General features: G+C 39.8%; 1 protein-coding gene across 7 annotated transcripts in view; it reads right to left on the minus strand.

Moving 5' to 3' along the window:
- The window catches only part of runx2b (RUNX family transcription factor 2b), a 64,720-nt gene that overhangs the window by 10,440 nt on the left and 30,389 nt on the right, over window positions 1–23,891 (minus strand). For all 7 annotated transcript variants that reach the window (XM_063001361.1, XM_063001360.1, XM_063001359.1 and 4 more), the window contains 2 exons: window positions 21,846–22,002; window positions 16,603–16,707 (listed from right to left, as the gene is read on the minus strand). In XM_063001361.1, coding sequence (XP_062857431.1) covers window positions 16,603–16,707; window positions 21,846–22,002 — 262 coding nt within the window. The remainder of the gene's footprint in view (window positions 1–16,602; window positions 16,708–21,845; window positions 22,003–23,891) is intronic.

The raw sequence follows: 23,891 nt of genomic DNA on the forward strand, positions 1-23,891 counted from the left end.
AACGTCATCTGAATTATTCATTATAAGATGTAATAATTTCTTAGCGTAGCAATCCTGTGAACGAAATATGGTGTTTAGCTGTAGTGCAAGAGCTGTAGTTCATTAAAGGTTTGATGGGGCCTGCTGTCTAATATAATCCAGCAACTGTGGTAATCGCTAAAAGCCTGTATTTAACTTCAATCTTGGACCGTGCCAGCTTTTTGGATGGCTTGCGATGGATAAAAATGGGACAAGTGTTCCATTTCCTTCAGCAGGGGCGTTTCATTCCACCCTCTTTTTTTTCGATTGGTATCACTCTGTCGTATAAAGTTCAGTGAAAAAGAAAATTCAGTGGCTAAACAACAAAAGAAGTGTTTAATGTATTTTAGCTGCCCCCTGCTGAGCTTCATACTGTATTTTCCATATTCTGCATTCAGCACTGCCCATACAGTTAATGTGCAGGGTCAGAGAAGGTGAACGCAGCATTGTGGTGAACCATGCAGGCATGCTAGCAAACACCACAAGCTGTTTGCCGTCTACCTTTAATATGTCAACCAAAGACTCTCATCCTTATTTTATGGCCCCTACTGTGGGATCTGCGGGCACAACGGACCCTCGCCGCCAAAAGCTTTACAGGAGAGTCATAACAAGGCTGTTTAAAGGCACACAGGTGCCCAGTGCCTGCTCAAGCTATACCAAGGGAGGGATGAAGAGTAGTGAGAGGCCTCAAGCACTACTACCACCACCTCTCTGGCCCATTAAAACACTGCTGTTTGTCTGTCTAGGCCCGTACCAGCTTTCCCGAGAAGGCAGTAAAGTAAATATCAAACAGGAGAGAGAAAAACTGCTGCTGAAGTTGGAAGCGCTCCAGTTGGCTGGGAGAGCCGGCTAAGACAGGATCTGGGCTACACTCAGTGTGTAAAGAGAACAAAGAGGCAACATACACACTGAGAGAGACTGACAGACAGAGGTAGTTTAACAGCAGGCACATCACAGTGAGGGGAATAGATAATAGATGACAGACTAGATATTATATATAAGGGTTATATTAAAAGGGTCAGTGATAAATGGATGGTAATAAAAAAAGAATAATAAAATAGAGATGGTGTGTTTTTTGATCTATTTAGTGTATTAACATTTGTTCCGTTGTCCTTTTTACACAGGGTCATAAAAAACACAAGTGTGTACATCTCAAGCTTTGTGTAGGGTCAGTGTTTATGGCTTTAAAATGGTTTCAAGAACTCAAAAACAAAAAGAAGAACAATAATAACCAAAAATCAGAATGTTTCCTTTACATTTACAGCATTTAGCAGTGTACAATTGTGACAGTGTACAATCTAGGCAATTGAGGGTAAAGCGCCTTGCTCAAGGGCCCAACAGTTGCAACCTGGCAGTGGTGGGGCTTGAACCAGCAACCTTCTGATTACTAGTCCAGTACCTTCACCACTAGCCTACAGCTGCCTATACCTTTTGGTATAATGTTTTACACACGTTCATTCATTGCTTGTTTTACCACCCCTTTATTCTACTCAAGGTCGTAGTGCGTGCAATTGACGACGCAAAAAGTAGGAAACACCTTGGAAAGGTCACCAATTCATCACAGGGCCCCCCACAAACCCACAAACACACACATTCTCACCTAAGGCAATTTTGTATCTCCAACTGACCTGATTGCATGTATTTGGACTGTTGGAGGTAACCGGAGGAAACCCACATGGACACAGGGTGAACATGCAAACTCCACACGAAAAGGACCCTGGCTGCCCGGCTGGGGAATGAAACCCAGGCCCTTCTTACTGTGAGGCAACAGCTCTATCCACTGAGCAACCGTGCCTGCCATGGAAAGACATAAGGTGTGTAAATATGAAATGGAAATATGCATTTAAAAAGAGGGGTGAGTACTTGCAGTTTACCACTGTAAATGTGTCACTTTTTAATAACGTACAAAATGCCACGGGTGGCACGGTGGCTCAGTGAGTAGCACTGTCGCCTCACAGCAAGAAGGTCCTGGGTTCGATCCATGTGGAGTTTGCATGTTCTCCGCGAGTCTGCGTAGGTTTCCTCCGGGAGCTTTGGTTTCCTCCCACAGTCCAAAGACGTGCAAGTGAGGTGAATTGGAGATACTAAATACTAAATGACTGTGTTTGATGTTAAAGTTGTGAACTGATGAATCTTGTGTAACCAGTAATTACTGTTTCTGTCATGAATGTAACCAAAGAGTGTAAATCATGCCGTTAAAATCCTAATAAATAAATAAATGCTAAGTATTTATTTAAGGATAAAATACACTTGGACCAACTAACTACCCTAACAAAAAGAAAAAAATAACTCAAATAAACAAATAGAAAAGATCTATCATGCAATTTCACCACCGTTCTAACAGCACCCAAATTGTGCAGTGTGCATTTCGAAGTGTCCGACTGTAATTTTCTTTCCACAAGCTCTGCTTAGACAGTGATACCAAAATAAACAGTACTGGCTGAAAATAATTCTGGACAACGATGTGCTTTGTGATGGCTTTTTTTCTTCAGCTTCATATAAAAAGTAATGTTCTGTGCTCAGAGACGCAGTAAATTAGAAGAGCTGGATGCACCGGCTCATCGTGGATAGTTGAGCTGAAGGTGCGGAAGCCTCCCTCAAGCACTGCATATGCTATTGCAGTTAGGGATGGTGATACGCTTCTCTAGGGGGATTGAAACATGCACCATCAACACAGACAGCTGGTACATACTACATACACATGCACTACATACACATACATACTGGTACATACACAGCCACAGAAGCATACTATAAAGGCAGGCCGTAGCCTAGTGGTTAGGGTACTGGACTAGCAATCAGAAGATCGCTGGTTCAAGCCCCACCACTGCCAGGTTGCTGCTGTTGGGCCCTTGAGCAAGGCCCTTAACCCTTAATTGCTTAGACTGTATACTGTACTGTAAGTTGCTTTGGATAAAGGCGTCTGTTAAATGCTGAAAATGTAAATAAAGGAGCGGTTCTTAATCTTTTGTTCTCTTAAAAAATTTTTAGGACCCACTTGACACAGGTTATGATTTTATTCTTACACTTTCAGTGAGGATGACAAAAGGTATTGTGTTCTTGCTCTTGGAAAATTCGATGAATCCTTGATGAAAGTAAATATCTTGCTTTTTTCTGATATTGGTTGATGTAGTGGATTTACTTCTGGTCCACAACTGAATCAGAATCAATCACCATTGACTCGGCATCACTTTTGGGATGGGTGAATCAAATATGTGTCCATTCTCAAAGACCCAACTTAGGCTATGTGTATATTAAAACACATCTATATGACATCTCAAGAAATCTCCAGTATGCCAATAGCCTATTGATTTTCCCTTCCAATCCCTTGTGGCTCACTGAGCCCCTCTAGTTGGCCACGGCCCCCTGGTTGAAAGCCATCTGCTATAAAAGAGCAGACTTGTTATTTAGGACAAATCAGACAGAGAATATTCAATAGAAAGAAGTGATAGAAGTAGGGATGTAACGATGCACCACAAGACTGTTATTAACCGATTAAAAAATTCCACAATTCAAATCGATTTGATGTAAAATGAATCGATATTCACTTTAAACAGCAGAGGGCACTAGTGCTGTTCACCTCGCCTGGTTGATGTTACTGGCGCTATACGCCTGGTTGCCAGATTCGGGGTTTTTCAGCCAAATTGGGCTTAATTCAAAATTGTTTTGCATAGTTTGTATCTACCTCAGAAATAAAAGGGCATTCATTATTTAGATAAAAAAAGGATAATCACAAATACAGTATTTAATTGTATTTATTTATTTATTCCCCCCCCATTTTCTCCCACTTTAGCGCATCCAATTTCTGCCCGTCAATCATCCTCTCACTAATGCTGGTCCCTGCTCTTGATTGGGGAGGACGAGGCTGCTCCACGCCCCCTCCGACACGTGCACAGCAATTGAACATCTTATCACCTACACTCGATGAGTGCAGTGCAGTACAGCGCTGTGTACGGAGAGCCACACCCTCTACAGCACTCCTTTTTCCATCTCCGTGCAGGCGCCACCAACCAGCCAGGAGAGGTCGTAATCGCACCGGTCTGAGAGAGAGTCCCAATCCGGCTTAATCCCGCCCCTCATCTGAACAACAGGCCAATCGTTGTTCATGTGGCCGCTCAGCCTCAGCCGGCAAGGCAGAGCTGAGATTCGATTATTTTATTTTTTAAGACAAATAATAAAAGGAAACTTTGTCATAATTTGTCTTCAATTTCAGTTAAAAAAATCGGGAAAAAATCGTATCATGAACCCAGTATCATGAAACGCATTGCATCATGGGTAGAGTGTATTGTTACATCCCTAGATAGAGGTGATTAGATAGCATATTGTTAATTCAAGGTTTTGTTCATGCACACAAAACAATTCCTGCAGTTTAAAGTCATTTAACTTCCCAGTGTGAGCATTAGCACAGTGGCCCACGCTGATAATATATCGTATATTATACAATGAATGAAACTACGTAGCATAACGATGGTAATTATTTGCACATATCTGTATATTTTTTCAAAGAAGATTACAAATACGTTGAGAAGCGAATGCTTTTTTTTCTTTACTACACACCTTGAGACACCACGTGGAGCTGGAAACATTACAGTGGGCGAAAGCACAGCCTGAATGAGTAAAGGTATTTAAGAGAGCCAGGAAAGCAGATGATATCACTGCTTGGGGGGAAAGTCCCAAACATTCCCATCATCTCACAAAAAAACATGGGTGAGATTTTTGATAGACAACACTTCCATGTCCAGTCATGCAGCGGAAGCAGACACACATTCCAGATGTTTAACCGGCCCGGTGGGAGCCCAGCCAAATGTCAAATACATAAGCTCCAGCTGACTGATTTTAGAGCACAGGTCCAAGCTTTTATGAGGTTGTAGAGGTGGATATCAAAATAAGATCTTTAGCCATAATCCTCTCTTATCTCTTCTGATTGCTACAGTATCCACTGAGCAGAGAGCTAAAGCAACAGATAGCATCTGAGGTTAGCACCTACATTAGCACTGTTCCTAGAGGGGTTACTATTACTAACACATGCAAACAAATGCAGAAGCTCTGACAGATGTATGGAGGCTTAAGGTGAGCAGTCCAACAACAAAGAGGAAAACTTTTCTGTCTGGACTCTTAGCCACTGATTTAGCGTTTAACTATAGCAGGATTATGAGGTGTCTATGAAGTTCAACAGTGGCCACTTGCTGAGTTTTTAAGCAAGGTTCTTAAATCTGCTACTCAAGTAGATACTTAAAGTCTGATCTTTTAATTCTGGTAATGAAATGATCCAATCTTATCTGACATATGTGTTCTTGTTAGACTATTACAGGCTAAATGTTTATGGGCTTGAGAAATCCAATACAAAACTTAGGTCTGCATGGGTTTTCCCATATTTGGCCCACACAAACATAGAAGGTTGGGGCTCATTGTGGGCAGACCATGAGCAAACATGTGTCCATGAGAGTCTAGTAAAAAACCTGCTGGCGCTCAGGTAGCACAGCAGTTAAACACACTAGCACATCAGAGCTGGGATTTCGAATACATCGTATCGAATCTCAGCTCTGCCATCCGGCTGGGCGGCTACATGAACGTTTGGCTGTTGTTCATACAGGGTAGGGAGCCGGATAGGAACCTGCAATTACGACCTCTGCTGGCTGAATGATGGCGTCTGCACAGAGTAGAGGAATAATGCTGATCAGGGTGTGGTTCTCTGTGCACAGGGCTGATTCGCATATGAACTCTCCTCGTGCAGGTGAAAAAAATGTAGTCGTGTGTCAGTTCGCTCTCCTCAATCAGGGGCGGGGGTCAGCACCAGTAGAGAGGAAGCATAATGCAATTGGGTAAAAATTGGATGTGCTAAAAATCGGGAGAAAAAGGGAGAAAATGCATAAAAAAAACTGCTAGTGATTGGCTGACTGATAAAGGATTGGCGACCCGCTGGCCATTGAGCAAATTCTAATAGACTCCTTGGCTCAGTCCATAGTCAGGCTATACAGGCAATACAAATAGTTCTAGGACTATAAAGGCACATGCAGTAGGTAGAATGATTGATGAGAGACTACAGGTGAACATGTGTATCTCTTTTTCAGTATCATCAGTGATGACGGACAATTCCTTTACAGTACGAGTAACAGAAATAGCTACGGCAGATTAAAAAATAATAAAGAACTGTAAAAAAATAACAGCATGGGTGACAGCCAGACGCTCATTCAGTTTGAGAAGTAAATGACCGAAAAAAAGAGTGAGAAATAAAGAGTGAGAGACGGAGAGTCATGGAGAGCTGCCAGGTGTCTGTGTGGTCTTTGCTTTTCAGCCTTCAGAAGGCAAGCCAGGATAGGAAAGGTTACACACACACACACACACACACACACACAAAACGACGAGGGCCCTCAGCTCTTTTCAAACCACAGGCACACTCCTTCATCACCTCCATGCTTGTATGAAAGTGGTATGACTCCTAACAGAGCTCCATCAGTATTTCCTGAGCTGTAATGATGCTGCTCAGATTAGCTATACATACTGACTCAGCCAGAGCCCAAAGCATCGTTACACACACTCACTTCACACACTCTTTACTGAGCGTCCTCCTGGAGCCCGAGCGTCTCTGTTTTTCTCCCTTCTACTCTCTTGTTTGGATTGGTTTTATGTGAGAAGTTCCCATTATACATGCAGCTTTAAGTGAGTCTTGCGCTGACACTTTTTTTCATTTGCTGTGAGGTTAAATAATGGTGATTGTGCTTGTGTGGTCTCCAGAAGAGAACGTGTTGAAATGAAGCCAGATATAACGTTTTTTACTGTTTCAGCAACAATCTCTACCACTGTTATTTTTCTCGCCAAGTTCTAATCCCGATTCCAGGGGTGTCTAAAGTTTTCTTGTTGGGGGCCAGATGGAGTAAAAAATATGCAAACATGGGCCACAGACTTTTCTGTAATAAGACACATAAAATATAATAAACCTACCTGATTACTAACAATTACACTTCCTTTTTATTTGACAGTTTTGTGAAAACTAAGATTTTGCTGATTTCACTCACCAGTTGATAATTCTAATAGGAAGATTATTATACCTCTTAAATTAAATGTACACACTTTTCTCTGAAAAATATTATTTTCCCAGCATGCCTGAAATCTGTCTAGCCCTTATGTTGTGTTTGGGTCAAATTTGACCCGTTTTTAAGTTCAGGTATGTAAAAAGTACCCTTTGCTTTTTTGTATTGGAACAAGATTATATCCTCAGAAACAGCTATTTTAACACAACAAAAGAAATTTTCATAATTTTAGTCCATTCTGAATGTCTCTAATAAAAAAAGTGACATTTGTTGTGTTATGGGTCAAATATGACCCGGCATAGAATACTGGCTGTTGCGTCTATCACATAAAAGGTGTGGGTTGCTCTGTGGATCAAATATGGCTCAATTTGCCCCACCACACACATACACACACACACACACACACACACACACACACAAGCAAGTGGTCATAGACATGACAAATGGTCTTCAGGGGCACAATATAACATGCGATAATTTCTTCACGTTCTATGACCAAGAACTGCTGAAGAAGAAGCTGACCATGGTGGGAACAGGAAAAACAAACCTGAGCTTCCTCTTGCACTTCTTGGAACAAAGGACAGGGCACCTCTCTCCTCGAAGTTTGCATTCTTAGAGAGAACCACAATTGTGTCAAACTGTCCAAAAAACCCCCAGAAATGTCATTGTGATGTCCACGCTCCACAAGGATGCTGCTGTGAGCAGTAGGGAGGACAAAAAGCCAGATATGATCCTGGATTAGGTCACTGGCACATACACATGCAAGCAAAAGACAAAAAGGTGGCCAATGGCAGTCTTTTATAATATATTGTATGTTTCTGCATACAACGCATTTGTGGTGTGGACGGAAATAAATCCTGGATGGAACATCAGGAAAACCTTCAAAAGGAGGCTTTTTCTGGAGGAGTTGGGGAGGACTCTGGTATATCCCCACATTGAAAGACGCCAGCGGCTGCCCCGAACCCAAGCCTCTGTCAATTTGGTGAGAGAGCTTCAGGCTACACCCACACCAGCATCCTGCACAAGGAACCAGACAGGCGATGCCAGGGGGAACAAGAGAAAGAGGTGCCAGTCCTGCCCCTTCAACAAGGACAGAAAAACTAGCACCACTTGCCACACATATAAGAAACACATCTGCAAGGAGCACACTAAAACAATCACATACTGTGATATACAGTGTATCACAAAAGTGAGTACACCCCTCACATTTCTGCAGATATTTAAGTATATCTTTTCATGGGACAACACTGACAAAATGACACTTTGACACAATGAAAAGTAGTCTGTGTGCAGCTTATATAACAGTGTAAATTTATTCTTCCCTCAAAATAACTCAATATACAGCCATTAATGTCTAAACCACCAGCAACAAAAGTGAGTACACCTCTTAGTGAAAGTTCCTGAAGTGTCAATATTTTGTGTGGCCACCATTATTTCCCAGAACTGCTTTAACTCTCCTGGGCATGGAGTTTACCAGAGCTTCACAGGTTGCCACTGGAATGCTTTCCACTCCTCCATGACGACATCACGGAGCTGGCGGATATTCGAGACTTTGCGCTCCTCCACCTTCCGCTTGAGGATGCCCCAAAGATGTTATATTGGGTTTAGGTCTGGAGACATGCTTGGCCAGTCCATCACCTTTACCCTCAGCCTCTTCAATAAAGCAGTGGTCGTCTTAGAGGTGTGTTTGGGGTCATTATCATGCTGGAACACTGCCCTGCGACCCAGTTTCCAGAGGGAGGGGATCATGCTCTGCTTCAGTATTTCACAGTACATATTGGAGTTCATGTGTCCCTCAATGAAATTTAACTCCCCAACACCTGCTGCACTCATGCAGCCCCAGACCATGGCATTCCCACCACCATGCTTGACTGTAGGCATGACACACTTATCTTTGTACTCCTCACCTGATTGCCGCCACACATGCTTGAGACCATCTGAACCAAACAAATTAATCTTGGTCTCATCAGACCATAGGACATGGTTCCAGTAATCCATGTCCTTTGTTGACATGTCTTCAGCAAACTGTTTGCGGGCTTTCTTGTGTAGAGACTTCAGAAGAGGCTTCCTTCTGGGGTGACAGCCATGCAGACCAATTTGATGTAGTGTGCGGCGTATGGTCTGAGCACTGACAGGCTGACCCCCCACCTTTTCAATCTCTGCAGCAATGCTGACAGCACTCCTGCGCCTATCTTTCAAAGACAGCAGTTGGATGTGACGCTGAGCACGTGCACTCAGCTTCTTTGGACGACCAACGCGAGGTCTGTTCTGAGTGGACCCTGCTCTTTTAAAACGCTGGATGATCTTGGCCACTGTGCTGCAGCTTAGTTTCAGGGTGTTGGCAATCTTCTTGTAGCCTTGGCCATCTTCATGTAGCGCAACAATTCGTCTTTTAAGATCCTCAGAGAGTTCTTTGCCATGAGGTGCCATGTTGGAACTTTCAGTGACCAGTATGAGAGAGTGTGAGAGCTGTACTACTAAATTGAACACACCTGCTCCCTATGCACACCTGAGACCTAGTAACACTAACAAATCACATGACATTTTGGAGGGAAAATGACAAGCAGTGCTCAATTTGGACATTTAGGGGTGTAGTCTCTTAGGGGTGTACTCACTTTTGTTGCCGGTGGTTTAGACATTAATGGCTGTATATTGAGTTATTTTGAGGGAAGAATAAATTTACACTGTTATATAAGCTGCACACAGACTACTTTTCATTGTGTCAAAGTGTCATTTTGTCAGTGTTGTCCCATGAAAAGATATACTTAAATATCTGCAGAAATGTGAGGGGTGTACTCACTTTTGTGATACACTGTATGCATGTAAACAACACACACACATGCACACACACAAAGTATTGTTTTTCAATGTTCAATTTATAGTTTAATTTTCAATTTACACCTGCTGTTTTGAGTAAAATAAAGTTGGTTTTATGAAAAAGTGAAAAAATCTACACGGGTCACCATAGATAATAATGTTTAGATAAAAAAAAAAAAAAAGCAATTTTTGCTCAGTGTGCTCTGATATTAGTCTATTAGACTCAGATAATATCCTTACATTGTTTCTTCACTATAGGAAATTCACTATAGTGAATTTAAACAGTTTTTTTATTGAAAATGAGTGGTATATTGTGAGATGAAAAGTTTATGGAGCCAAAAAAATAAAATTGAAAACAGTGTTTACATGGATTTAAATACAAACTAAGTTAGCTATGAGGTGAGAAACAAAATTGGATGATAACTATTGTTTTTGAGTATTTTCAGGCTGATTTAAATCGGGTCAAATTTGACCCGCTAACACTAAAGATGTGGGCAGCTTTCTAACACAATACAAGGGCTAGTTTTATTTTTTTTTGAAACTGCTACATTTATCCAAAAACCCAGGAAAGTTAATGTAGGAGTAACGTCAATGTTTTGAGTTGGGGGAAAGAAGATGGGGAGTGTTTGAGATTTGTTTTATGAGATAGCGACACCCAGAGTTCAAACAGTTCAAACTTTTTTTTATGCTTAAACCTGCTTAATAGCGGGCCAATCTTAATTTTATTTCTACAACCCCAAATCAGAAAAAGTTGCGACAGTATGGAAAATGCAAAAAAAAAAAAAATGTAAGTGTTCCTTACATTTACTTTGACTTTTATTTGATTGCAGCCTTTCCTGGATGCTGCTTTTGTACCAAACCATGATTACAATCACCTGTTGACATCACCTGTTTAAAATCACATCATTATTTAGTTTTTTCACCTCATAACTAGCCCTAAATTGCCCCCGTCCCAACTTATTTTGGAATGTGTTGCAGACCTGAAATGCAGGAATGGATGTTAATTAATAAATGAAATGAAGTTGAGCAGATAAAACATGAAATATCTCAGGTTCATCCTGTCTGCAATCAAATAAAAGTCAAAGTAAATGTAAGAAACTCTGTGTTTTTTTATTATTTGCATTTTCCATGCTGTCCCAACTTTTTCTGATTTGGGGTTGTAAAATACCTTGCAAGCCATTTCATAAATGGTAACCAGCCTACAAATGGCCCACGGGCTATAGTTTGGACATCCCTGCTCTATTCAACATTTGCCACTGAGGCACTGATTTACTAAGTTACTTACTGTTTGGTTCTGGACAGGGTCATGCTGGGTATAGTCTAGTGCCACCTGGACATCACGTCTTCGAGGTATGAATACACACTTCCAGGTGGGAGGCAACCCAAGCGCCATAGAGAGAACACGTGAAACTCAGTAAAGACATTGACTGGAGAAGAGGCTCAAACCCAGTTCCTTAGGTTGCTGTGCATCGCCTAATCTATCAAACGTGTCACAGTGACAACGGATTTATTAGGATTTCAGTTGCAGTTGACAAATTAGCTTCTTTCTATTATATCAGATGGTATGATTGCACACCATATGGTCAAAAGTATTTGGACACCCCTTCTAATTATTAGCCACTGCTACCAGCAAGCTGGGTGCCTGCACGAGCACGAACAATGATTGGCTCGTCTGGCATGTTGGATGCTGGAGGGGAGTTCTTATAACTGATGCAATTACAACCTCTGCTGGCTGATCAATGGCGCCTATATCAGAGATGAGGGATAATGGGGATCAGTGCGTGAGTCTCTGTGTGCGAGACTGAGCCTCATGAAAGTTAAAAGATGCAGTCGGCTACTGCACGTGTCGGAGGGGGCATGTTTTAGTCCTGGCTCTCCTCAGTCAGGAGTGGAAGTCAGCATCAGTAGAGAGGAAGCGTAATGCAATCGAGTAATTGGACATGACTAGATTGAGAGGAAAATGCAAAAAAAAAAATAGACATGCTTATGGATTAAGGCAAACATGCAAACAACTGTGTCATTCTGCTTATTTGAAGAACAATACTTCCTGGACACTGTAAGTAAATCCGTTTGCAGAATTTATGTTTTGCATGTTTTTACACCCACCTAAAATCAGGAACAAAGAGTCTGAATAGTAAAAACAGTATTTAGAACTCTAGTAGAGCTTTTTTTAAATGAGCTCTATGTCTTTTTGAATTCCCTTACACTGTGACATTTGATTGGTGTAATTATTCAAGCAGAGAAATGTAGCCTACACACAAAGATCTCTCTAAAGTTGTAAAGCATGACAGTTCGACACAGCTTCTATAATTACACAGGGCCTCCAGCACAAGTGTGTTGGTTTAACCAACCCCGCCCAATCTATTAGTTCAAATAACTTTTAATGAGTGTTATTAGGGGTTACTGAGAAGCCATCGTTACCCCCGAATGACTGCACACACACATAAATTTGGGCTGAGAAGCAACAGCCTCGTAATTCTACCGGCACACTTTCTTGTTCAGCTTCTGACAGGCATAAATCAATTTAGAGAAATAAACAGAAATGAACACAATTATGATATTAATGAGAAAAAAAACAAGGAGAAACTGAACAATACATGATGGTTGTCTGTCTTGTACATTCCTAACATAATGTAAATCAGCTGTGCAAATCAGCTGAATTCAGCAACTGCCAGATGTATAAAGGCCTGAAATGAAAAATAAAGAGGTGTGTGTGTCACCGGACTGTCAACACTCACATTGTTCTGCCTGTTCACTCATTCACTCTCTCTCTCTCTCTCACACACACACACTGGCAGTCCTTATGCCTGAGAGATTCATATGGCACCCATCAGTGCCTATTAAACACATAAACACATTAATAATGTGTATACTGTGCTGAGCTAAACCTGCCGTAGACGACGACCGAGACCCCGCAGACAGACGAGATGAAAAAAAAAAGAACTTCGGCCCCAATATTAAAACACGGGGGGCCCACAGCAAAACGGGCGAATGATATTTTGACTGAAAATGAAACATTCTGTACATAAACATGCTGATATTTCAAAATTACACATAAATGGTCTGAAGCATAACAAATGGAAGTGTTGACAAGTGAATCAGAAGAAGTGTTCTTTTAGGTGTTCGGGTGGTAAAGAAAAGCTTTTTGACGGCACACTGTTGGCATTGTCTGCCCCGGGTAGCCGGGCCTCTTTCTTAATTGCCCTCTCATTAACACCAATTGGAGGTTTAATGATGCAGAATCCCAGTGTTAAGCAAGTGCTGAAATACGACATTATTAAGAGGGCACACATGTTAGTTCAACTCAGTGATCTGCACCAGTGACCCGTTATGCAACAGCTTGTCCTCTGGTGTGCTACTACTACCTCTCTGTCTATACTAAAGTACCTACATCACCCTAAAACTCATAAAGTCCACCTTTTTTTCTTTTAAACACATGTATATCCAGATCAACACATTATAACTTAGTCAGTCAAGGTTTTAATGAGACATTTTAGCCCTCAAACACATTGAGGTAAATTGTTTACTTAAAGTAAAGTAATTTAAAGAGTAGAAGTAAGAAGTGGTCTTTGACAGTGCAGCAAATAAATCCAAATGACCCAAAAAAGGGCATTTTCCGCTTTTTCTCTTAATCTAGTCATTCCCTATTGCTCACTATTGCAACTCCTCTGCTGTTTGCACAACCCCCACTCAGCCAAGGAGACCCACAGACTAACAATTGCCCCCATGACACGTGTGAAGTTGTCGGCCACTTCAATACACCAGTCGGCAGTGGAAAAGTCAAGCTATGCCCTGTACTTAAATCCACCATTTGATCAAACAGCAGAGGTTGCTATCAAATCGGCACTAAGGAGAAATTCCATCCAACCTTAATTCCCTCTAACACAGTCAGTCGTGTCTGTTGGGTGCCCAGCCAGGCCGGTTGGACCTTCAAGATGTAAACTTAAGAGCTTTAAATCTTGCCAGTGGTGGGGTAGAGCATGCCATCTTTATTAGCTTTCTAAATTATACTTGATTAGTAATGGGGGGATGGGTGCCAATAACATTCCACAAATCATTTATCATTACTATGAACTGACACAAAGTTCTGTTTATGCCAAATTCTGACCCTACTATCAGCATGTTGAAGAAAAATGATAATATACAGTATATGACATATAATCATAATTTGGTATGAGTGGATAAGACACAGCAACGCTGCTGGAGTTTTTAAACACCGCACTGTCACTGCTGGACTGAGAATAGTCCACCAACCAAAAATATCCAGCCAACAGTGCCCCGTGGGCGGCATCCTGTGACCACTGATGAAGGTCTAGAAGATGACCAACTCAAACGGCAGCAAAAGATGAGCAATCGTCTCTGACTTTACATCTACAAGGTGGACCAACTAGGTAGGAGTGTCTAATAGAGTGGACAGTGAGTGGACACGGTATTTAAAAACTCCAGCAGTGCTCCAGCAGGCTAAAAAGTATGTAGAGAAACAGATGGACCACAGTCAGTAACTGTAGAACTACAAAGTGCTTCTATATGGTAAGTGGAGCTGATAAAATGGACAGTGTGTGTTGAAACAAGGAGGTGGTTTTAATGTTATGGTTGATCGGTATACTGTATATATATATACAGACATATTATATATATTTCCAATTGCAAATTGGTACCTGTGAAATCAGAAAGAGTCACTGAAGGTGAAGCTGAGAGCAAATGATGTGGTGTGCTGTTGTGCTCTGCAATTTTCTGGAACCCTGTTTAAGTTTTTTTTAATGTTTTTCTGAGACACTGCTTTAAATGTAGGACTTATATTTTACACTCACTCTACTGGTGATTCTGTCTGACCAATCAACAATGTGCACTGCTTCTCGTCCCACCCATATGGCCCCCTTTAGTACCCTTGCTCCCTAGTCAAACAGGGTAACCAAATTTAGCATAGATACATAGATAAAGTACAGGGCGCTTTGCAATTAAAACAACCACTAAATGTGTGATCAAAAATTTAAAAAACTAACATACCTGTGCTAACATACCTGTGCTAGAGAAATGGTCTGTTAGACTTAAGAAAGAAAAAAATACTCCTTGGGATCTTAGGAAATCAGGTATTAAGAGTGTCTTCAAACAGCACCATTAATACCTCATTTGTTCTAGCATAAAAAATTACCATAGTAACAAGAACGTCACTGGCGTCTTAAACCTATATTTAAAATAGCAGCAGATGCATAGGTAGTATTTAACATCAAAGAAGTGCTGCAACTGCTAGAGGCTGTCCTAATACATCGAGGAATCAATACCATGCAGTCAGTGTGTCAAACACCAGAACCATATGTGTTTGCTGTGGCTGGAGTAAGAGAAAGAAAAGGAGAGAGAGTTGGAGTGATGTGATAGGGTTGATTTCTATGCCAAGCTGGAGTATGTATTTTTTCATGATAAAGTAAAACAGCTGCTTTCCAGACAAGTTGGCACTGAACACCATTAGAAATGAGCTGATGTTAGCAAAATAGCACCTCGCTGGAGCCGCTGTGCAGCCTGAAACACCTTCACTAACAACTGGCTATGAACACACAAAGACAAGTGGACTAGCATAACAGAGAATAAAGAGAAAAATAAATAAGGAATATAACACAGATGGTCGCTTGGGGGAGATGTACTTAGTTTCCCAAACTAAAAGTGTTAAAGGTAACTTTTGGTTTTCTTCTATACTGATATAAACTCTAGTTTTGGTTAAAAAAAATGTAAACCCCAATAACCTCTGTCTAGAACCAGTCTAACCAGACTTATCAGACCAATACCCAGCATTGAGACTGATCTGTGTCAGAATCAGAGGTTAAGAAACTAAACAATTAATTGTATGTTAGTTTTCAATACCATTTCCACTATGTCCACTTTAATTTATTACAATGAGCACAGAAAATACTTGATTCTGATTGGCTGGTAGGTGTGGACAACTCTAAACATTTAATTAAATTTCTTAATCAATCGTCAATCTAGAATGTAAGGATATGAATAATAAGAGTAATTCAATGTCTTTATTTGACATATATACATACGGTATAAACATCTTTATTTCAACAGGGTCAGAGCGCAAAGGCAGACATTGTACAGCAGAGCCATGCAGCCACTGTTGGGCTCTTGGACAAGGCTTGCCCTGCATCTATACTTTGCTATTGCTGGTACAATAAAAATCTCACAAACATTTCACTGTCATTTAATATATACATTTTTAGCTGCTCCCATATTTAAATGCAGCCCCAGCAAATCAGTTTAGTATACATATTTAATTTGGCACAGTTTTTAAGTTAGATGCCCTTCTTGACGCAACCCACCTATTTTTATCTTGGGACCTGCACTCAGAGCCACTGACAAGTGCACCTCCTGATGATTAATGCTGTTCGTAATCTAATCTACCCCGTGTAGATGTCTGACTGGCTGGTAGTGCCGAGTGGCTGGTACTCAAACTAGAGTTAGCTTCTAAGACATGTGAAATCAACCACCACATCTTTTGGAATGGTAGGGATTCTAGGTATTTTGGATTCTAAGGCTTGTCAATTGGTGTATGTTAAATTCTAGATACTACTGACTCTTATAGGACATTATTGATACAATAAAAAATTGTATAAATATGATTATAATTACATTCTCATATTGACTAAATAATGATAATTCATGAATGAAACCACAGACTCAGAGAAAGTGAGGACAGAATGCAGACAGTGGTTAAAGTGTGTGTGGGGTGAACGCCACTCACTCCTTGGCTCACGTGGTCCATCGACGGTCACTTTAATGGCTCTGTGGTAAGTGGCCACTTGTGGTGGATTTGTGAACACTGTAATCGTCAGGGTGAAGCTCTTCCCTGTGCAAACACAACACATATTAAAGGTTTAGAAGCACAAGAAACCTGTTTTACACAGCCTTCAACTTAATTTTCCAAACGTTCCAAAATGTCCTTCACTTTGTGGCTGCCCCAAACTAAGATAATAGCCAAAATTCAGTCAGAAAGTACAAGATAACCTTTGACTTGATTGTCATTTATGTTTGCATCATCATCAATCAGGTGTTCAAGCAGCTCAATGCATGTGTGTATGGTGGGTTTTATCTTAAATGAGATTAAAAGTCTGAATTCATTTGTGAGGATTTTGGATATGTGGGTGGGAACAATGTTGTACAGTGGTCAGAAACTGTGCAGTTGCTGAAGGAAGTGAAAGTACAGTAACAGTGGTATGTAATTCTGCTGATCACAATTAAGACAATGTAATTGGAGTAAATATGCCAACAGAACTGGCCAGAATCATAAATATATGAACACTTAGATTTGCATTAGACAAAAGTGTTGTTGTGTTACCCTTTAGCATGGATGCAAAAAAGTAACCCAGTGCTGTAAAATAAACTGTATGACAAACTGTAGTTTAAAGATTTTTAGACAGGTTTGAGATGTTATGAAAACACAAAGGCTAAATTTGTCTGGATTTACTTTTTCCATAACTTTCAGCTTGAGCTGAAACAGTTCTTTAAACAAAAATCACAGATGAGGTCTTTATCACTGATCCAAGCAACTACCATGATGTTGAGAGAAAGAAAATATTGTGATTATATTACTACACACTGCAATTATGATCGGAACTGGAGTATTTTAAAACACAATGCTGAGGTTTTACTGCTGTAAGATAAGACATTTGTATATTACAGACTATGAGTATCAAAAATCAGTTAAGATAATATACAGTGTATCACAAAAGTGAGTACACCCCTCACATTTCTACAAATATTTCATTATATCTTTTCATGGGACAACACTATAGACATGAAACTTGGATATAACTTAGAGTAGTCAGTGTACAGCTTGTATAGCAGTGTAGATTTACTGTCTTCTGAAAATAACTCAACACACAGCCATTAATGTCTAAATAGCTGGCAACATAAGTGAGTACACCCCACAGTGAACATGTCCAAATTGTGCCCAAATGTGTCGTTGTCTCTCCCTGGTGTCATGTGTCAAGGTCCCAGGTGTAAATGGGGAGCAGGGCTGTTAAATTTTGGTGTTTTGGGTACAATTCTCTCATACTGGCCACTGGATATTCAACATGGCACCTCATGGCAAAGAACTCTCTGAGGATGTGAGAAATGGAATTGTTGCTCTCCACAAAGATGGCCTGGGCTATAAGAAGATTGCTAACACCCTGAAACTGAGCTACAGCATGGTGGCCAAGGTCATACAGCGGTTTTCCAGGACAGGTTCCACTCGGAACAGGCTTCGCCAGGGTCGACCAAAGAAGTTGAGTCCACGTGTTCGGCGTCATATCCAGAGGTTGGCTTTAAAAAATAGACACATGAGTGCTGCCAGCATTGCTGCAGAGGTTGAAGACGTGGGAGGTCAGCCTGTCAGTGCTCAGACCATACGCCGCACACTGCATCAACTCGGTCTGCATGGTCGTCATCCCAGAAGGAAGCTGACGCACAAGAAAGCCCGCAAACAGTTTGCTGAAGACAAGCAGTCCAAGAACATGGATTACTGGAATGCCCTGTGGTCTGACGAGACCAAGATAAACTTGTTTGGCTCAGATGGTGTCCAGCATGTGTGGCGGCGCCCTGGTGAGAAGTACCAAGACAACTGTATCTTGCCTACAGTCAAGCATGGTGGTGGTAGCATCATAGTCTTGGGCTGCATGAGTGTTGCTGGCACTGGGGAGCTGCAGTTCATTGAGGGAAACATGAATTCCAACATGTACTGTGACATTCTGAAACAGAGCATGATCCCCTCCCTTCGAAAACTGGGCCTCATGGCAGTTTTCCAACAGGATAACGACCCCAAACACAACCTCCAAGATGACAACTGCCTTGCTGAGGAAGCTGAAGGTAAAGGTGATGGACTAAACCCAATTGAGCACCTGTGGCGCATCCTCAAGTGGAAGGTGGAGGAGTTCAAGGTGTCTAACATCCACCAGCTCCGTGATGTCATCATGGAGGAGTGGAAGAGGATTCCAGTAGCAACCTGTGCAGCTCTGGTGAATTCCATGCCCAGGAGGGTTAAGGCAGTGCTGGATAATAATGGTGGTCACACAAAATATTGACACTTTGGGCACAATTTGGACATGTTCACTGTGGGGTGTACTCACTTATGTTGCCAGCCATTTAGACATTAATGGCTGTGTTATTTTCAGAAGACAGTAAATCTACACTGCTATACAAGTTGTACACTGACTACTCTAAGTTATATCCAAGTTTTATTTCTATAGTGTTGTCCCATGAAAAGATATAATGAAATATTTGCAGAAATGTGAGGGGTGTACTCACTTTTGTGATATATATATATACTGATCAGCCATAACATTAAAACCACCTCCTTGTTTCTGCACTCACTGTCTATTTTATCAGCTCCACTTACCATATAGAAGCACTTTGTAGTTCTACAATTACTGACTGTAGTCCATCTGTTTCTCTACATACCTTTTTAGCTTGCTTTCACCCTGTTCTTCAATGGTCAGGACCCCCACAGGACCACCACAGAGCAGGTATTATGTAGGTGGTGGATCATGGACAATGACATGGTGGTGGTGTGTTAGTGTGTGTTGTGCTGGTATGAGTGGATCAGACACAGCAGCGCTGCTGGAGTTTTTAAATACGGTGTCCACTCACTGTCCACTCTATTAGACACTCCTACCTGATCGGTCCACCTTGTAGATGTAAAGTCAGAGACGATCGCTCATCTATTGCTGCTGTTTGAGTTGGTCATCTTCTAGACCTTCATCAGTGGTCACAAGACGCTGCCCACGGGGCGCTGTTGGCAGAGATGCTGTGTCTTATCCACTCATACCAGCACAACACACCACCACCATGTCAGTGTCACTGCAGTGCTGAGAATGATCCACCACCCAAATAGTACCTACTCTGTAGTGGTCCTGGGAGAGTCCTGACCGTTGAAGAACAGCATAAAACAAAGCTAACAAAGCATGCAGAGAAACAGATGGACTACAGTCAGTAATTGTAAGTGAGTGCTTCTATATGGTAAGTGGAGCTGATAAAATGGACAGTATAGTAGTAAAGAATATACAGCATTAAAAACTTCCACTGGTATCAGCATTGTAGACTCATTAATCATAGTTTGAAGATCCTAAGCCAGGAACTCAAAGTAATTGTACTCTTCTGAGGTATTGAAAGTAAATGCAGGGGTTTAATTTGGAGGCCTAACTGTTCCTGCACAGGAATGCCATTGCCCAACTGAGGAAGAAGTGGGTGGCAATTTATGACAACAGGGAACAACAGCTGGAACAGCAAAAACAATCAACTAGTTTTTATACAGACACACATGATTTGATTAAGTATTATGAGCTTTGAGGCAACCCTGCAGAAAACCCCCTGCTCCTGCTTTTTCTTTGTCCCTATAATCAGCAACTTAAGTTCAGGTTCAAGGTGCCGATTTCTTTCCTGCTCGAGAGCCTTAAGGTCCAGGGTAACGTAAAGCTCGATTAACTGTGGACAGTTTCGCCCATGTTTCAGTGGCTTGTAATTGATTGCAGACCTATTTTTTTGATGACTCTTGGATTACATCTGACCATCTAGACAAATTTCCTTTCAGTATAAGGTGACATTTTGTGTTTTCCTCCCAACCTTGGCAGGAGAAATATGTTCCATGTACTTTTATGAGCGCAGTATAACTAGCCCTTTTATGTGAGCACGAAGAAGTCATCAACAATAGTCAGTCCTAATCACTAACCAGAAGTTAGGAAGCCATGTCACAAAGTTAAATGGTGTTATAAAACTTCCTATAACACCAGTTTAATAATTTTACTTGCTATGCATGTTTTTGACAGTAAAATTCCAAAAAACCTCAATACGCTAATTAAATAACATACGTCTCCTAAAAGTGCATATAAACATTTGACTTTAACTCTATATTTTTTATTAAGTCTGAAGTATATAGACCTTGTAATACTTATATTTCAAACAAGCATACAGCCCTCATTTTTAATATTTTATAAATACGTCAATAGAAATTGGTGCAGCAGGTAATGCTGGCATCAGACATCATGCTGGACTGGTGTTTTTAATTGCCTATTATGTGTAAATAAATGAGTGAGTGAGTGATTGAGTAAGTGTGTGGGTGTGTGCATTATGCCCATCAATGGTTTGGCGCCCTGTTGAGGGTATATTCCAGCCTTGTGCCCAGTTTCTCTGGAATAGGCTCTGAACCAAATGAGGTGCTTTTTGGATGTGGCAGGAAACTGAAGAGAACCATCATCAGTCATGCTAAAAATATACAAAACTCCTGACTAGGAGTAAACCAGTGACAGAGGTGGATCAGAGCCATCATAACTGGGTTAATGAAGCTGTGTGGCACCAACACTACCTACTGTGCAACTGTTCTGCTCCAATCAAAAATAACATAATTGCAGGTCAACGTTTCATAATTATTACTTTTCATTAGACAGTAATTCTTGTAACTGAAGACACTCAGATACTAATTGGCTTGGAACTGATACAGTGATTAATCTCACTAGCTGTAATTATCAGATGAATGCCATTTTACTCCAGGTGGCTGCACACATGCTTTCTTGTACAAACCTACTCTTAAATACACAAAGTGTGCCGACTTGGGGCAGGTGGAGGTAGTCAGTGAATATCAAAATAAATACTAGGTGACTGCCGCTGTTTAAGCTGCTGACATATACTAAGCTCTTATTGATAAAACCTTTTTCATTTTGTTTTGACATCCCATCCTTCACCTAATCTTATCTACTTAAAGATCTCCTTATGTAAATAACGGTAAATTGGCATTAAGTGGATCAGACCTGATAATTACCCACAGGAGACAACATGGCTTTACCCTTCTCAAGTCTGTTGACAGCTTGAATAGGGCACCTTTTTTCATTAACCGATTTCTGTTCTGCTGTCAAAACAATGCAAATATAATAATAATTAAATAAAAAAACCAACCTACATTTAACAAACCTGCCAAAACACAAACCTAGGCTTACAGGCTATGGGTGAACTAACCTCGCCCACTGCGGCCGACAAAGCGTAGATCGTTAAAGCGAGCCACTTGGTTCTTCATCACTCCAGAGGCATTGCGTAGTTCAGCTGAATAATTCTCATCGTTTCCAGCCATGACAGTTACAACAGTGCCATCAGGAACATCACCCAATGCCACAACCTGCACAAACAGAGCAAGAACTGCAATTATGAGAACCTCCAGAGCTCACTGATCCATGTTAAAAAGCAGTGGAACCAAGTGTCTTAGTCCAGTGCCATTCCTGTCATTTACTCCCATTTTTACAGTCAGTCCTGTAAAAATACTGGTTATAAAATAATAGAATATTTTATAATGCATTATTAATACATATTAATATACAATGTTGTATATACATAATTAATAGAATAATTTATAATGCATTATTAATACATATTAATATACAATATCGTATATACATAATTAATATTATATTTTATAATGCATTATTATAATGCCACTGTTGGTGGTATTCAAATTTATTTCTAAACTGTAGTAAACTATTTTAAAGGTCCCCATAACTTTAAATTTTAAATTTTAGTAATGAAAACAGCAATAGTGCTCAGGGCAGGTGAAAACGACTTTAAATTGTGTCACAAGACAATTGTGCAGAATCAAAAATACTGAACGTGATTTTTATTTGTTTTACCTTTTTGATGTCCTAACCATAACTTTGAAATGTCCAAATAATTAAACACAAAAGCTCTATAAACCCATTTAGTTATTCACTCATTGTCTGTTTTACCACCCCTTTATCCTGGTGCCCTAAGAACTGGTGTGTCCGAATCTGTCACTGCTTCCTATATATATAAACAAAATGCACCAAAATATAATAATTTACAATCATATTTTTAAAATATAATATTACTTCATGTTTTTTAGATTAATGTAAATTTTGGAAAATTGTAAACATAAATAGAACATTTCTATTAGCAGATGTGGCTAAACTTTTGACTGCTACATATCAAAATATTAAAAACCTTGAACAAACAAAAATAAAGCAAATAAATTACATGAGCAAACTAAAACAAATGCATATTTATTTGTTAAATTTAGCACAAATAATAATATAAATAAAACCTGTCTATGGGCAATTATGTACAATTTGTTGACACCTACGTATATAACATATAATAATAATAATAATAATATTAATAATAATAATAATAATAATAATAATAATAATAATATTAATAATAATAATAGTTTTAATTGTGAAAAATGGTGGTAATGTAAATGTAAATGTAAAAATGTGAAAAAATAACATTTTAATTTTAAAAATGTGAAAAAATAACATTTTAATTTTAAAAATTCAATTTTTAAATACTACCTACCTACCTAAACAAACAAACAAACTGATAAATAAATGAATAAATAAATATGCATGTTTCACTTTCAACGTATAATGAATATCTACCATTACTCTTCGGGGTGGGCAATGGTTAAGAAAAACATTTATTTTGAGTGGGTATCTCCAGACTATTGACTGGTATTTAAATATTTATAAATGTCTAAAAACAAACTTAACATATAATTAAATAAATTATATTAGTATTAGTGTTATTAATATTAGTATTGACACATAGAATAATTGAAGTTAACAGCCTGATTTACTATCTGTTCTTTATTTAAAATCACATTTTCACTGTAAATCAATGTTACAAGTAGCTTACAAAGAGATCATAAACTTTCAGAAATACCTTAGAACTGACATTCACAAGGCACAAGTGTGGTGTTTATGGTTTATTTGTGTATATTATGTAAAAATAGCAATAAAATAGCAAATGTAAAAATAGCAATAAAATAGCAAATGTAAAAATAGCAAATGTAAAAATAGCAATAAAAAAAACTTTTTTATTTACTTTTTATTAGAAAGACTAAAGGTTTAAAGGGAATAAAAGTGTAAATTTGGGTTCAGCTTTCTGACAGAATGAGGGGAAAACAGAGCATCAGTATTTAATCTTGGAAGAATTTAAGGATGGAAAGTTTTGTGGTAAGTCAATTAACAGAAAAAAAAATACTTGAAAGGATCC

This window comes from Trichomycterus rosablanca, chromosome 9 (genome assembly GCF_030014385.1).
Source record: "Trichomycterus rosablanca isolate fTriRos1 chromosome 9, fTriRos1.hap1, whole genome shotgun sequence".
Lineage (NCBI taxonomy): Eukaryota > Metazoa > Chordata > Actinopteri > Siluriformes > Trichomycteridae > Trichomycterus > Trichomycterus rosablanca.